Source organism: Leptidea sinapis, chromosome 39, assembly GCF_905404315.1.
Source record: "Leptidea sinapis chromosome 39, ilLepSina1.1, whole genome shotgun sequence".
In the NCBI taxonomy this organism is placed as follows: domain Eukaryota; kingdom Metazoa; phylum Arthropoda; class Insecta; order Lepidoptera; family Pieridae; genus Leptidea; species Leptidea sinapis.
The window spans coordinates 1,660,953-1,677,967 of record NC_066303.1 but is presented as its reverse complement, the minus strand read 5'-3'; the positions used below and the strand labels follow the sequence as shown (position 1 = coordinate 1,677,967).

General features: G+C 37.6%; 2 protein-coding genes across 8 annotated transcripts in view; one reads left to right on the top strand and one right to left on the bottom strand.

Moving 5' to 3' along the window:
- LOC126976174 (uncharacterized) overlaps positions 1 to 9,676 on the top strand; it is a 32,189-nt gene extending 22,513 nt beyond the window's left edge. Inside the window, exons 7-10 of the mRNA XM_050824409.1 lie at positions 5,048 to 5,164; positions 5,851 to 5,913; positions 8,378 to 8,543; positions 9,438 to 9,676. Of these exons, the coding sequence (XP_050680366.1) occupies positions 5,048 to 5,164; positions 5,851 to 5,913; positions 8,378 to 8,543; positions 9,438 to 9,607 (516 nt within the window). The 3' untranslated portion in view covers positions 9,608 to 9,676. The remainder of the gene's footprint in view (positions 1 to 5,047; positions 5,165 to 5,850; positions 5,914 to 8,377; positions 8,544 to 9,437) is intronic.
- A 1,507-nt stretch (positions 9,677 to 11,183) lies between these two features.
- LOC126976164 (calpain-B-like) overlaps positions 11,184 to 17,015 on the bottom strand; it is a 64,052-nt gene continuing 58,220 nt past the window's right edge. For 6 of the 7 annotated variants that reach the window (XM_050824388.1, XM_050824394.1, XM_050824392.1 and 3 more), the window contains 3 exons: positions 15,456 to 15,577; positions 14,167 to 14,240; positions 11,184 to 11,789 (listed from right to left, as the gene is read on the bottom strand). In XM_050824388.1, the coding sequence (XP_050680345.1) occupies positions 11,707 to 11,789; positions 14,167 to 14,240; positions 15,456 to 15,577 (279 nt within the window). In that variant the 3' untranslated portion in view covers positions 11,184 to 11,706. Of the gene's footprint in view, positions 11,790 to 12,222; positions 12,297 to 14,166; positions 14,241 to 15,455; positions 15,578 to 17,015 lie in introns of all 7 variants that reach the window. The other variant, XM_050824389.1, reaches the window with a different exon arrangement.

Sequence of the window (17,015 nt, the reverse complement as noted above, 5' to 3'; positions counted from 1 at the left end):
GCTAACCACTCGGCTATACAGGTCGTCTTATATTTCAATGACTGTATTAATTGTGTTTCTCTGTAATAATAATAGGTTTATATTCTTCTTCTTCGGCGTTACACTCTTGTCAGAGTGGTCGTGGTCGTCACGTCGAGGTTAGTGGCCTGTTTCACAATGCGACGCCACTCGTCGCGAACTGCCGCTCTTCTCGTGCATTCATGCAGAGTACCGTCGACAGCTTGCCTCACTTGGTCCGTCCACCTCATCGGGGACCTGCCTCTTGGTCTAGTGCCCTCGACTTTACCCTGCACTATTAAGCGTTCTATGGAGTCGCTTCCACGTCGCGATACATGCCCGAAGAAAGTGAGAATGCGAGCTTGTACGGTAGTGCACAGTCTCTGTTCGATGCCGAGCTCCCGAAGAATGGACTCATTGGTTCGGAATTCGGTCCACGATATACCGAGCATTCTTCTCCAGCACCACATCTCAAGAGCATTGATCTTTTTCTTCTCACTTTCTCGTAGGTTTATATTACATAGTCAAAATACGATCTAGAATCACTCTTTCAACGTCAAACTCTACCCCACATTCGAGAATATATGGCTCAGACCAGTGCCGGATTAGCCATATAGCAAGTGTAGCAATTGCTACGGGCCCCGCGCAAAAGGGGGCCCCGCATGTCCCACTCATCTCTGTCTGAGCATAATTTTTTGAGAGAAACTTATTATGATATTGAATTTCTTGATGTGGCAAAAACGTGAAACGTTACAACTTTTCCTACTGAGACAACCCCACGTCAGACACTCAGTAACTGACTATTTCCAGTATATATACCAAGGGCTCATTGAAAGAATTTGCTACGGGCCCCGCGTAAGCTTAATCCGTTACTGACTCAAACCTAATAAGAATTGGTGCAAGAAATATAGGACATTTAATTACACACTTGCTCACTTACTTACGTAAAATTCTTACATTGAATTATTTTCGCGCCATACAAAACCGCGCGCTGAGGTCAGGCGAGTTCATATCAAACAAGCGATTTAGTAACATGATACATACGGCGTTATTATAAAACTTGTCTTCGATTTATTTAAGATCCACACTATATTGAGAGGATTTAGTATATATTGTAGTAAGTATTAATTCTGGTACGTGGTCGCCATTCGAGGAATTTTCTACCCCAACGGCCATCTGTCTGTCGAACTATATGCCCTGCCCACCGCCACTTCAGTTTCGCTATCATTCAGTTCATCAGTTGGGCTATGTCGGTGACTTTGGTTCTCCTACGGATATAGACCTCTCCATTGCCCTTTCGACCATGAGCTTTCTCATCAGGCCGTTAGTTAGCAACCACGTCTGCGAGTGATCACTGGCAACACACACTGGTAGACGTAGTGTTGGTAGGGCCCCCACAAGATGGACCGACGATCTGGTCAAGATTGCCGGAATACGTTGGATGAGGGCAGCGCAGGACCGATTGTCGTGGAGATCTGTCCAGCAGTGGACGTCTTCCGGCTGATGATGGTGAAGTATTATTTAATGCGGCGGCTCCATGCCCTACAACTATTGATGAGCGTCCGGGTCACCTGGTGTTAAGTGAGCACCGCCGCCCACATTTTCTTGCAACACCAGAGGAATCGCAGGAGCGTTGCCGGCCTTTAAGGAAGGTGAGCGCGCTTTTTGTGTACTATTAAGGGCCCTCACACCAAACGAATCAGAATCAATCAGAATCACTCCGAATCAAGTTGAATCTGATTGACCAAGATTCGGCTTCGAGCGCTCCGTTTAAATGTGAAGGGATTCTTTTCCCCCCTTCAGACCGGATGAATCTGGTTCAATCAGGTTTGATTCGAGGTCGCACTTGATTCATCCTGTCAGATTCCTCGTCCGGTCAGTCTTGAATCAACAACCATACGAGATGGACGTGGAGTTATTAATTTTAAAAGTTAAAGAAAATAGTGCGATTTATGACGCCAGTGATAAAAATCACAGCAACAGAAATCTCATATGTTCTGTGTGGAGGAAAATTGGCGAAGAATTAAACATTCCAGGTAAGAATTATATTGTACTCAGTAATAATAATCATTATTTCTATGTTAGATCATATGCCCGTATTGTTTGTATTTTGCAATATTTGAGTTTGTCGGCTATAAATAAATGAATAGGAATTGTACAACAAACACCACACTGTGTATCACAAATATTTTAATAAAATAAATAGAAAATCATTTTTTTTTATTAAGTAAAGTAAGTAAAAATAGTTTTCAAGTAAATACAGTAGGTAATTTCAATATTGCCAAGGTATAAATCCTGCAGGCTGAAGAAAATACTCTTTCAGGTGGTTTCTTGTTGTGATTGCTTCATTTGTTCCTCTTCTCTGAGTGGTAGGTGGGAGGGATTGGCTATTTTCTTCATTCCAAGAGAAAAGTTCTTGATCCAACATAACATCTCTAGGGCTTTGTTGTTTTTTAATGAAATTATGCAAAACGCAGGCACACTTTATAGTCATATCTGTTTGGATGACATCAGTTCTAATGGATACCTGCAAAACTTCAAACTTCTTTGTAAGAATTCCAAAAGCACATTCTACAGATTTTCGAGCGCGAGACAGTCTGAAATTGAAATTTCTTTTACTGAAATCTAGATCCCGTCGTGGAAAAGGTATCAATTTTTTTGGAGAGGGAAAGCTTCATCTAACCAACTAGGTACATCTCTGTTTCGTACTGAGAACCTGGCAATGAGAACTGGCCTGCTGGTACGTTCAATTGGCGAGCGTTGTAACTTTTCCCCATTGCAGATTGTGTGAATACCGTACTATCATTTTCCTTTCCATAAGCACCAACTTCGATCATTGTAAAGCAAGCGTTAGCATCAGCAGCAGCAAGCAAAACAACAGAATGAAAATCCTTGTAGCAATAAAAAAGTGACCCAGCATTTGGTGGGCGTTGTATACGGCAATTTTTTGCCATCAATGCTTCCTATACAGTTCGGCATATTCCACTTCTCGTGATAGTCTTTTGCTATTTTCATCCATTCATCACGACTAGGAACACACATGTAACGGGGATGGAGAGCATTCCATATAGCTTTCGTTGTTTCCTTTACTATTTCGTGGATGGTCGACAACCCAACACGGAAGTAGAAACAGAGAAGAGTACGAATGGCCAGTAATTACATACCTGCAAACAAAGAAAAACAATACAATTTATGTTAATTAAAACCTGGTTAATCTGTTAAACTAATTACAAATAAAATGTAATAATCAGTAAATTTATAAGGTTACATTCTCCTTATATTTTTTTTGCAGGAGACAAACTGAAGGAAAAATGGCATCAACTACGTTCCAATTACATGCGTGTCAAGAGAAACGAAAAACACAAACCCTCTGGATCTGCGGCAAAATCAAAAACAAAATGGCCTTACTATGATTTGATGTCATTTTTGGACCAATTTTCAGAATCAAGAGACACTTCTAGGAATGTACAACAAGAATCACTCAACCAGCCAGAATTTGTTAGTGAACTTCAGGATGAAACCCCAACCCACGAAGACATACTCACAGCGGAGGAGAATTTTGAAAATAGTTTGGCTGCAAATACAGAACAACCAGAAACTTCAAATCCTACAGTCAATAAGAAGAAGAAATTTACGAGGAAAAGGCAAGCTGCAATAGATGACATCGATTCCAAATATTTGAGTGAATTGAAAAAAATTAATTCATCTCGGCTGGACGACAACGACCCCGGCCAGATGTTTTTGTTAAGTTTGCTACCATTGGTGAAAAACCTGACTCCTGCTGATAACGTGGACTTCAAACTTTACTCATTACAGTTTTTGAAAGGAAAACTGAATCCAACGTCATCTGGCCACAGTGTCTCCTGGCAGTCTCAGCCGACTCAAATTGCATGGTCTGAGTCTCATAGCGATCCAACTTCTCCCGCTTCATCAACTTCTATTGCCACCTCAATGCATTACATTGATCCTGAAAATGGGAGACCCTCAGCGCCACAGCATTTCAATAATTATACAAATATTTAATGCAACTATCAAATTATTGTAATACGTATGTTGTTCTTTAAAATAAAAATATATATACAGATTTTGTTTTTTTTTTGTTTTTAGTTTTACGTCCTTTATTGTGTCAGGATGACTAATAAGACGGGTGCTATCGTATTTTACGTGGAATCCGAGCCACAGCCTACAATGTCTGTTAAGAAACCATTTAGGAAATAGTGCGGGGAGCTTGGGATTGGGCTTTTTTCCCATTGATGGTTGCCATTAGAGACCGGTAAAGTTTTTCACGCTTTAACGGTCTCAGCTATTGTGGCCTACATATACAGATTTAATTAATTGATTTTAATAATTATACAAATATCTAATTCAAGTTTCAAACGATGAGTGTATGTTGTTCTTTAAAATAAAACATATATACAGATTTAATTGACAGTTTATTACCTGAGACAAATTGCGAGTCGTTCCTCGGCTGTGATAGACTTTCTATAATTTGTATCCAGTTTCGAGATTTCAGGTCCCACCAAATCCAGCAGTATTACGAACAATTCCTCACTCATTCGGAAGAAGTCATAGAATTTCTTCTCATCATTTTGTAGGTCAGGGTGTAAATGATGAAACATACCAAAATCCGGCCTTTTCCTATTTATGTGATATATCCACACTTTTCTTGTTTTCGGTTCCCGCCGTTGCCTCCTACGAAACTCTATTGCATTTAAAACAACTGCGTCCATGATGATAGCTCAAAAGCAACTAAAAGTAGGAAAACAAAAAGAAGATGAAAGGATTTTTATAGATTCAGGTTGATTCAGCTGGTGTGAAAGAGTGGAGATGACGAATCAGATTCAACTTGATTCGGAGTGATCCAGATTGATTCGGATTCGTTTGGTTTGTGGCCTAAGAGTTTCTGAGACTTGAGAGTGTGAGTGGCGATGATCATTTAACACCATGAGAATCATCGCACCTGTCTCAGCCTCTTCCATAAAAATTGAAAATCTGATGGATACGTAATATCTTCTATGTAATAATATTCATATTATGTTAAATCTTTAAGGTAAAGGAACATATAAATAATTTGAAAACAGAGGTAACAGAAGCTAAAAGTGAAGAGGACAAGGCCAGGATCAAAGTGAGGCAGGAACTGAAGAATCTGTCGCCCTACATGGACACGGTGAGTGTTGGAGATCATATATGGAGGATAGAATAACATTAAAAAATTATTATTAATTGACTATTTCGTAAACCTGACCGAGAGGTAAATAATTTGTTATGCAATAATCGCGGGGTGTGGAGGATGGGAGCTAGATGACGGACCTGTCTGTGCTTGCGCTTATGTAACACATTATATATGACCAGACGAGCATGACGTTCAGCTGATGGTAATTGATACGTCCTGCCCAGTACAATGCAGTGCCGCTCAGGATTCTTGGATAACCCAAAAATTCTGAACTGCACTACAATTGCGCTCGTCACCTTGAGATATAAGATGTTAAGTCTCATTTGCCCAGTAATTTCACTAGCTACGGCGACCTGCAGACCGAAACACAGAAATTCTTACACATCACTGATTCACGACAGAAGAAGGCGTGTGGTACCCATAATCTAGCCGGCATTCTGTGTATAGGAGCCTCCCACTGGTAAATGCCTTTAGTCGCCTCTTAGGACACCTTTGGAGCCTGGAACTTCTCTATTATTTTTATGCCCCAGGGCAGTACAGGGCCAAACAGACAAAGAAGACATCTTAAGTACATCGTCTTAAACAAACAACGTTGTTGTACAGTCCACTAGTTTTAAATATATAACAGTTTGAAGTAACGTCTAGTGAGGGTCCGGCTATTAAATATGCTTTAATTGCAGATCGTGAACGAAGTAGTTTCTAAGCACTTCAAACCCAAGCTGCGTGATTTATATACAGTTCGGGTAAGCAATTAATAATTCCTCCTTGGCACTAAATATGAAAATTTCCTAACCTTCAAACGAATTAATATCAAAAATCGTAAATTAACAAAAATATTACTTATTCTGAACAACCGCTTAGTAAATTATATTCACAATTTTATCACAAAATGTTTATTTATAAATTTAGCTCACTGTTTACACACTGTAGGTATACATACACTGGCCTGCAAAAGTAAGTATCACACTTTTCAAATTAATTTTTTTTTCTTAACTATAGAAGGTAGAGATTTAAGATTAAAAACGTTTTGTTGTAAATTTTATAGGCTTTAATTCTTAGAAACTAAAATTATACGTTAGTAATATTTTTAACTTAAAAAAGATAAAACAATGAAAATAGACATTTTTAGTTAAAAAAATCAACTACAATGTATTAAATGTTATTTAATTTTTAATAACTGGTATTGCCTCCTCGAGCTCTGATTACAGCTTCGAGCCGGTTTGGTATACTGAACACTAGGTTTCGGAGTCGATGCCCAGTGCCCAGTGAGAGTGCCATTTTCTATGGCTACTAGCTCTGTTCGACCTTCTGAAGATATGCCAGCCCATACATGTACACTGCCTCCACCGTATCATATCACTCTTTCTGAGATGCAGGCTTGGAGGTATCGCTCACCAGGTCGCCTGTAAACACTTCGCCTTCCATCAAAAGTGTAAAGGGGGAATCGAGACTCATCTGCAAACAAAATTCTTGACCATTCTTCTTCATCCCACTGCATGTGTTCACGGGCGTATCGCAGTCTCGCTACTCGATGCTGTCTCTCGAGTTTTGGGCCACTCGCTGGTTTCAAATTTGCTTCAGCAAGTCTTCTTCTCACTGTACTGTCACTAATGTAGTCCCTCCGGGTCTGAAGTAGCTGTTGCTGGACTTCAACTGCATTTTGGTGGCGATTTCTTAACACAGTGGAAATAATATAACGATCTTCTCGGGCACTGGTACACCTAGGTCTGCCATTACAAGGTCTCCTCAGATGGTGTCCAGTCTCTTCGTACCTTCCCTTTACCTTCTGGACCGTTTGTACCGTCACACCCACCATTCTTGCAGTGCGACGCATACTGATGCCTAGTTCCAGAAAAGCCATGATCCTAGCACATTCTTCAACTGAAAGAGGCATGATAAATAAATGTTATGTGCTTTTTAGCATAAATTTTTAAAACAAGACCCATCGATCTTGAAAAAAATTTAAAACAGAAAGAATAATGTGAATGGTAAAATTGTAATTCGGAAACGTCCACTTTGAAAAAGGAATGGTTTTGTTTTTGAAGTTTTTTTCAGCCAATTCTTAAAAGAAGGTTACCGACTATAAAGTTTTTATGTACAAAATTAAATTCTCTTTGGAGTCCTTTTTATTTCGAAAGTATATCTTGTGAACTTAAAACGTTATCCCAATTTTAAAAGTGTGATACTTACTTTTGAAGGCCACTGTACTTATTATCATAAGTATACATTATCATGTATATAAATAAAAAATATCTGCGTTGACTGTAGTACAAGATGTTCTAATATTTAACTACTGCATGAATACATCAACCAATAGCGTGTATTTTTCTCGATATCTCTTTTTTCACTGTTGCTCCATGGCCATGTGTTCAATGCTACGTTCGCCCTTTCTCACTCTCTCTTAATCGCTTCAAGAAGAGAGCTTGGACAAAAACGTCCCACATTTTCGTTTCACCAATTAATTGACTAATTATTATTATTGCGTTTTATCCATAAAAATTTATCCTCATGCGCGCAAAGAATTTTCACTCCATAAAATTTAATAAGTATTTTCTTAATACATACATATATAATATACCTATGCAAAGTGGTGCAACAATACTTAAACTTTCAACTTTTTCGTACCGAGTGAAACAGTTTCACCCAGTGGAAGGCTCGCGTAAGATATACACTTACAATTTACTAACGACCAACAAAGTGTGCGAGAGAGTAGAACATATCTAACAGTAAAGCAAGATAGAAAAGAAATGCGAATCTATTGTTACTGTACCCGATTTCGATTGAGAAGTCGTAAACAGTCAGCCACACTTGGCATCAGCTCCTTACTATTTTAAATATCAAACTACCACACACATTGACAAAATTGATCACACATTTTGACAAATTAAAATTGATCACACATTTTAACAAATTAAAATTGATCACACATTTTGACAAATTAAAATTGATCACACATTTTGACAAATTAAAATTGATCACACATTTTGACAAATTAAAATTGATCACACATTTTGACAAATTAAAATTGATCACACATTTTGACAAATTAAAATTGATTACACATTTTGACAAATCAAAATTGATCACATATTTTGACAAATTAAAATTGATCACACATTTTGACAAATCAAAGTTGATCACACATTTTGACAAATTAAAATTGATCACACATTTTGACAAATCAAAATTGATCACATATTGTTCCAGGTGTACGGGGAGCCGTTCCTACCGACTCAACTTGTACTAAGTCCAGTGTTCAGAGATATTAAACCGGTGTCACAAAAGAGGTCGAAGAAAATGTTCAATTTACTGACGTTTAAGGCACGCCTCGAAGATCTGAACAAAGCTATGAGTCTCGACGGAACTGTAGTTGGTTCGTATTTTATAATGAACAGAACTTTCTCTTAGCATTATTTTACCAATTAAGCTAATTCAATTTCATTACTTATAGTTTGCCCAGTGCTTCCCCGGCTTGAAAAGAATAGTTAAGTCCCAGGCCCAAGGGTGTCGTAAGAGGCGACAAAGGACATTTACCATTGGGAGGCTCATTTGCACAGGATGCAGGCTAGATAATAGACAACGGTGCTTTTTTCTGCCGTGAAGCAGTAATGCTTACACATTGTAAGCATTATTGTTTGGATCTGAAGGGGACCGTGAAATTACTGGGCAAATGACACTTATTATCTTATGTCTCAAGGGACAAGGGCAATTGTGGGGCCGCTCAGAGTAATGGGTTTTTCAAGATTCCTGAGCGGCACTGCATTTTAATTGGGCGTATCAATTACCATCAGCTCAACGTCGTGCTCGTCTCGTCCTTTTTGACATAAAAAAAATATTTATTTTCGCTAAGACGCAAAGTAAGTATAAAACTATTGAACAGACCGCGCCCAGTCCGGTCCGAATTACCAATAAACATTCCAATTTGTGTTTAACCATTAACTGGGCTGATACGAATTACCTTAATAATTAAGGGCTCCTTCGTGTTGGTATTCAATTTTACAATAAAATACCAGATAGTATACAAGGACTCACTGAGCACAATATCAAGAAATGTGTAGCTTCTATAATCTATATGCGTTAAAAGTTAAAGATATGACGTCATCTAAAAATTGTCAAACAGTGCCTCAAATTTTGTGTTTAACCGGTTGTTTAACATGTTTCTTATTGCTAAAGTTAATGAATATAACCCAACCTTAGTAGTAAATACTGATACAACATACAAATATGTATCTTGATAACATTTTCATAATTAATATTTAACTTTCAGAAAACAATTGCAAGTTAATAGTGCGCCCTGGTAATGTACCCTTGTACAAGATGCGAGATGAAATCAAAGAATACTTGCTGTATCGTAAAGAGACCAAGAAAGAGCCAGAAGAAAAGGAGAACCCGGACAATATTAATATTGAGCCCGATGAAAATTGGGAGGAGTGGTAGTTTACCACAGATAATGTTGAAATAACCTCTGATTGATTCACAGATTAAAAATAAGACTTATATTTAAAATGTTATTTTATTTATTTTCAAATCATATCAAAAATATTTTATTTCATAGGCAAATCACATTACACTTGAAATATGTATTTTTTTTATATACAGCTCATTCGGAAGACAGATTTCCTTAGAGCAGAACAAGCAAGAAAGTCTAAGGTTGCTCTTTCCAAAACAGATTAGGTATTACATACAAGATGTAAACAATCTTAATTCTTTTTTTAAACAATCTTATTCTCAATTCAATTTACAAATCATTACTAAATAATATATATGCAACGTGATACAACAGAAATACTCAAACGTCAAATATTAAAGCCTGACTCAAGACAAAAAATATTTAATTAAATAAGTAAAAACACAAGAGTTATTAAGTAAAGTCAATCTACAGATACAGTAAATAAATAAAGCCACTATGAGAGGCTTTTATTACCAGCTTTATAAAAATATAATAACAATAATTTAAAAAAGACTTCCCATCATCAGCCACCACAAGTAGCGCCCGTTCACGAGCATGACGCATGGACCAGACATCGCCTCCCTCGACCATATTTTAGGGAAATGAACGACCTGCCCCACGTCGCCGCCACATACATGTTGGCATTTAAGCGAGCAGGGTGATGCCTGTCACGAGAACTTTTTTAAATATGTATAGTTTTACAAATTGTATTCAAATCAAACTTATTACAGGAACTATTCTAAATTAAAAATTATTCAGGTATTCGCTATTTTATATACAATATACTTCCGACCTTCAGGCTTCATAGATCTTAATCTTTACAGAGTACTTAAACTTTGCTCAGACTTTACTTACGTAAAAGTTAGCTGAATCATGAATGTAAGCTTAGCAATAATCTTTGATTTCGTTTTTATTGTCATTTGACAGAGGAAGCTTAAAGCTAAGACAGTCCAATTCAAAAGTGAAGTTCACGTTTTATCACACTCAGCTAAGTTTTACGTACCTAAGTAAAGTCTAAGTACGCTGTGAAGATCGAGGACCAATCCGATGAGGCTAAAGCTGCCTTACGACAGACATTCGCATAACTAAGGATCAAGAGATGCGTTGCCGGTCCTTAAAGGTTGCATTTTGCTTGAAGATTTCAGAGTCGTATCGGTTTGAGAATGGCGCCAATTCCGGAGCTCATGTCCACAGCATTATTAGGAGAATGCCATTGGGCCCGCTCGATTTATGAATTTCTAAGGTTAAAAGCATTTATAGCAATTCAGCACCGGCTTGTATGAGTCGCATCGTGTAATGTGGTGGTGCACCTTGGTAATCCAGAGTCGAGTTGGACGGGAAAAGAAAGCCCAGGATATCAGCTTTCTTTTTCGCGTCATGGGCCAGCGAGTCCCCGTGCAGTGGCGGAATGGCAGGCTGGCTAAAATTTACTTGGACAGCCTTGGCGAGGGACCAGAACGCACATGAAGGAAGGAGTGCAAGCCTCTCGCAAATTATGCCTGTGTACTTCGTCTCTATCCACATATAAAACCTCCGATTCTATTCCACAAATAAAAGCCAAAATGATTGAAAAAATATTTTATTATTCAGATCTTTACACAATAAATATCAGAAAAAAAACTGCGAAAAAATGCACCGTCAAAGCTATATAATAATACAATAAAACTTTTATAATTTGTAACATACACTGACATATATAATCTGCTTTAAGACAATCGCACAGCAACCAAAGACTAAACTGATTTTATACTTGGAATGAAACATCGGTGGATACAAAAATACTTTGTCTATGGTTTGTATGAAAATTCTAGTTACCCGTAAATATATCAATTCGAGCTATTATAAATAACGTTTTGTGACTTAGATTAGGTATCCAATTTTAATTTGAATGAGATTCAACTAGGTTCGTCTTATTGAAACCATACAAATGTTCCCAGATCAAATTTGAAGCTATCACAAAAAGTTAATTCATAATTTAATGCCAGAAGTGAATTTTGTAAGTTAATGAAGTTCTTATCTAATTAAATCTCAAGCATATTATGGACGTAACACTAACAATATAAATAATTTATTAAGGCATGTTTGTCTATGAGTAGACTGTGCGATTAAGCCATTCGTCAAGCGAGAACGTGGCGTAGTCGCCTCCCGACGATCTCCCTTCGAAGGTCTCTGGAAATTAAAAAAAAAAACTTTAGTCTATCATCAGTAACTGGCGCGAACCACAACAGTTAGTAGTAAGCTTGTGCACGAAGTTGTTCAAAGGGTTTATTGTTTTAAATGCATTCATATTGTACTGTCTTGGTAGCCCTGTAAACAACTTTATAATGTGAGTTACCTGCTTGCGAAGAGTAAAATTTGTTGTTACCTCTAATATTTAAACTTCTGATATAATTAAAGAGATATTGATAATGACTTTTAAGAACCTTCGCAAACAGTATGAATAAGGCATACGGGAAAGTATTTTATAAAAATATATGATATAATTTAAAACAAGCAAAAATAATTGAACTAAATCATAATTTCCCTCGAAATGGGAAATTGCGTCAACTTTCCTGACTGCCTTATTAGTGTGTATGTAACACAATAAAATACATATTAATACTTGTTCGAACGTCGATCTGTCCGCTCACGGCACCTGTAGCTCTCGTTCGAGGTTCTCAAGCGGCTCGTTGTTCGCTGTTTGTTATTAATGAACAAAACTTATTACAGGCTACTAACACTCTTACTGTAGAGAGAATATTTTATAGTAACTGGCAAAATGCATTTACCGCACATCTGGGATAAGACCTAATCAGAATGAGAATGTGGTCATCGAGTTACTGAATTCATACCAGAATCAATACATAATCATTATATCAGCCGGAAGACGTCAACTGCTGGACAAAGGCGTCCCCCAAAGATTTCCACGACGATCGGTCGTGCGCTGCCCTCATTCAACGTATTCCGGCGATCTTCACCAGATCGTCGGTCCATCTTGTGGGGGACCTACCAACACTGCGTCTTCCGGTAATAGTACGGCAGGTAGTAAACAGTTACTTTGACTAAATAAATTTAGCTATAAAATATATTTTTTCCTAGGTCACGCACAAAATTTTAGTCAGTGTTGAACACTGACATTTGCTAATTTTTTATTTTTATTTCTTAAATAAGACTTAGCCTTTGAAATAAACTTATTTCAAATAATTTGTATTCTAAAAACGGTAATTGGCTGTGCTTTTCGCTCGTCTATGCCTTTTCAGACAATCAAATACTCTAAATAGATAAACAAACAAAACAGCAAAAGTTGCATAAGAAATATTTACCATTCGGCGACGAGTTTTACCCCGAATTCACCATTGAAATAGATCGCGATTAGAGTACTTTGAACAAAGCTTACGGCTGTAAGCTAGATTACAGATTCAATTCTGATTGCACTAGCATAAACTTATCGCATTTATAGCCTAAACGCGTTTAAATGCTGACCGCCGATTTTTGGGCGTTTAACATATTGGATCGCGTTCAAGAGCTGTCATTGTCGTTATCGTAATAGAAATATTGATATTTAACAATTTTAATTTTGTTCATACTTATCGATGACAGTTTTGACTGGCATTTGATCCATTCTAACAGCTTTGTAGTACGTGGAAGAAAGCTCCTTGTAAACCGCACTGTGGAGGATCGCCACACATCCAGATGGTGGGGATGATATCCTAACTTGTGGCGTGTCGTGCGAAGGTGGAATTCGGCGGCAGGAATCAGGTTGAACAGCTCTTCGGAACACTCCCCGTGATAAATGCGGTAGAAGACACACAATGAAGCGACGTCTCTACGCAACGCCAAGTGATCCAGCCGTTCACAGAGTACTGGGTACCCGACAATTCGAGCTGCTCTGCGTTGCACGCGGTCAAATGGATCGAGCTGATACTGGGGAGCGCCAGACCAGAGATGACCATGTGAGGCCGGACCTGCGCTTTGTACAGTGCTAGAATGTGCGCCGGCTTGAAGTATTGCCGTGCTCTATTAATGACGCCCAGTTTTTTTGAAGCCAATTTGGCTTTGCCCTCCAGATGGCCACGGAATTGGCAATCGCTCGAGATTTCGAGACCCAGGATTCTGATACTAGGCGAGGCTTTTAGGGAGGTGTTGTCGAAGAGCGGTGATACGACAAATGGGGTTTTTTTAGTGGTAAACGCGCAAACTTGAGTCTTCTAGGGGTTAAATTGGACAAGGTTCAATTTACCCCATTCCGCGACCTTCTCAAGAGAGGAATCGATAGAAGACACAAAATTCTCCCGGATTTTATATTATGTAAATTTGCAGCATCATTGGTAATTTTTAATAATGTTATAATTGGAAAATTGATGTAACTGTGTATAACTCATTTATTAATTTAAAAAAAAAATTGTATTATAATACCTAAAATTAATTACTTCTGTGCATGCAGTGTTTATTTGTAAGTAATCACTACATTTAGTTCCTAGTTTTTAGTTCTTCTTTTTATATTTGTGTGTATTATTGTAAGTGATTGTAAATAAACCTAATAAATAAATAAATCACATCAACTCACCAATCATAGTCTTCAACCTGACAGCGCACATGATGAAGTCATCGAATTGTATGGAGCCGTCGCTTGATCCGTATCTAAAACAAATAAATTTATAGAGGAATAGTCGTCTGGTTGATGACATAGTAACGTTTGCAAAGTGTTGAGCGAATATTTATGTTTTTACAAGCTGGTGACCGGTACGCTGTACTTCACCTGAACAAACAGTATATGTAGCAGTTTACTGATTAAAATAATTATTTAGTTTTTTCCCTGTTCTTGTAATGAAAATATGTCACAGCAGAACTGTCGAACATACAGAAATAAATTTGATTTGATTCGGGGGGGAATCAAGCAAATCTTGGCAAATATCATCACGTAATTTTTTTTCTAGCAGAAAAAGGTGTAAAATGTGCATTATTTTAGCTAACCCGACTTATCGTCGCCTTTTCAGAGTACGATATATAACATCTGGAATCCAATAATCTCTAAAATAAAACCTAAAACTACATATTATACCAAAAAAGAACACGACACTGTCAGTGAATTTTGGCAGAACCATCTGTCTACAGTCATACCACTTCATAATGACAACTATGTCAAATACTATCTTGACACCTGTCGGACGTCGGGTTAGCTACAATAATTTTAAAAATGTAAATTTACCCAAAAACTAATGTAAAAACATAGTTAGAACTATACACGTTTTAATCGTTTAAAAAAGTGCTTTATTTGAATATCGATGAATCATGACGCGTGTATGTAGTGACTGTCAGTGTCACTGTCAATAACTGTAAGTCAGTCGTCTTTGATTAGGTTGACATTGAAGGTTTGAAGAATAGAAGCTGATATTGTCGGCTAACCTGTGCTTGTGTTAACTATATAAGCTATATTAATTACTAGTTGACCCGGCAAAAGTTGTTATGCCATATTAATTATTTTTAGAGTTAGACTGTTTCTTGGCATTGGAACATTACTTTATTTTTCTAAAATATAGGTAGCCTAAGTTACTCAAAAGCCATCGGTGCACATCGGTGCAACCATTTTAGAGATTAGCCGGAACAAACAGACAGACAGATAGACAAAAATTGTAAAAAATGTTAAAAAAGGAATATTATATAAATTCATATACATGTAGTAAACAATACTTATTTCAATATTATAAACAGACACTCCAATTTTGTTTATAATATGTATAGATTAAATATTAAGAACATGAGTATAGTATATTGTAGTGAAATAAATACTTCATAATTAAACAAACATTTCAGTATTACAGAAACCATCATATAAAACAGTGTACAATATGTTACCTGTGCGCCAGTACGTTGAGAACGTGAGCGTTGACCGTGTAGCCCGCTGAGTGCAGAGCGTCTCGCAGGTGGTACGAGGGAATGGCTCCGCGGCCCTCCGTGTCGTACAGACGGAACACAGCCTGAAACACGCGCCACATACAGAACATATCAAACTTTACCATTGGGAGGCTTATTTGCACAGGATTTTCTCTGCAGTGAAGCAGTACCTATTGTATAAGAATTTTTATGATTCGGTCTGGAGGGTGCCGTACCTAGTGAAATTACTGGGCAAATGAGAACATCTTATATCTCAACGTGACGATCGCAATTGTAGTGCTGCACACAATATATGGGTTTTTCAAGAATCCTGAGCGGCACCGCATTGTAATGGGCAGGGCGGATCAATTACCATCAGCTGAACGTCCCTTTTTTTCATAAAAAAAGACTTTCAAAATACGTGTATTAAAATACTTTGTATACGACGCTTAGATCATTCATATATCAAGATAGACTATGACAGCTGCTGTGATAAAGTCGAGAAATATTAAGGTTGACAGTCAACCTTTACTTTGAGAAATGCATGCACACTAACACAAAGTGACATAGAAATCGCGAGTGTAAGACGGAGCTTGTTATGCACACTAAAGTAATAAATATGATCCGTTTTCATTGATTGTCTAGCAGCAAGAGGCTCTATCTAGGCGTATTAAATATTAAGATACAAAGTATAGTTTCCGAAATATTAAATTGTTTAGCTAGTGGAGTCAGATCACTCACGCACAATGCTATGTCATTCAGTGTGTGAAACGCTGAAATAAAATTATCCTAATTTCAAAACTACTGTGATCATCGCGATGAGTCGTCCAACCATCGTACACAAGCTGAGATGCATAGGGCGAACTTAGAATGCTCAGATTTTACTTACGTTAAACTTACGGCCGTTCCCAATATTAAGTCTATCGCTTACTTGAGATAAAAATAGTAACTATCGTTGACTTTTCTGTCCCAATAAACTTATCGACGGTAACTCACCTTATCTGTACACTTAGGCATATAGCTTACCAGCGATAAAAGTTTGTATGGAAATTTCAATTCACGCGTCCCAATATAAGACGATAAGAATGACTTCTCGGGTATATTGGGACAGCTTCAGATTATTGACAGCTAATTACTGATAGTAGAAGGTAGTAATTTATCTCTATCTGTAGATAGTATATTGGGAACGGCCGTTAGCTGAGTGTGATAAAACACGAACTTGACTTTTGCATTGGGATGTTTTAGCTTGAGCTCAGTATAATTACTATAAAAACGAAATCAAAGATTATACTAAGCTTACACTCAGTAAGTTATATTTACGTCAATGTCAAAGTACGCTCTATAGATAGATCTCAGCTATATACTTTGACCGACCGTAGGTGAAAGCACGACGTGTCGCAGCCCATATATGTATAGCCGAGTGGTTAGCGATCCTGCCTACTAAGCTAGAGGTCCCGGGTTCGAATCCCGGTAGGTGCAAGCATTTATATGATGAATATGGATGTTTGTTTCCGAGTCATGGATGTTTAAATGTATTTATGT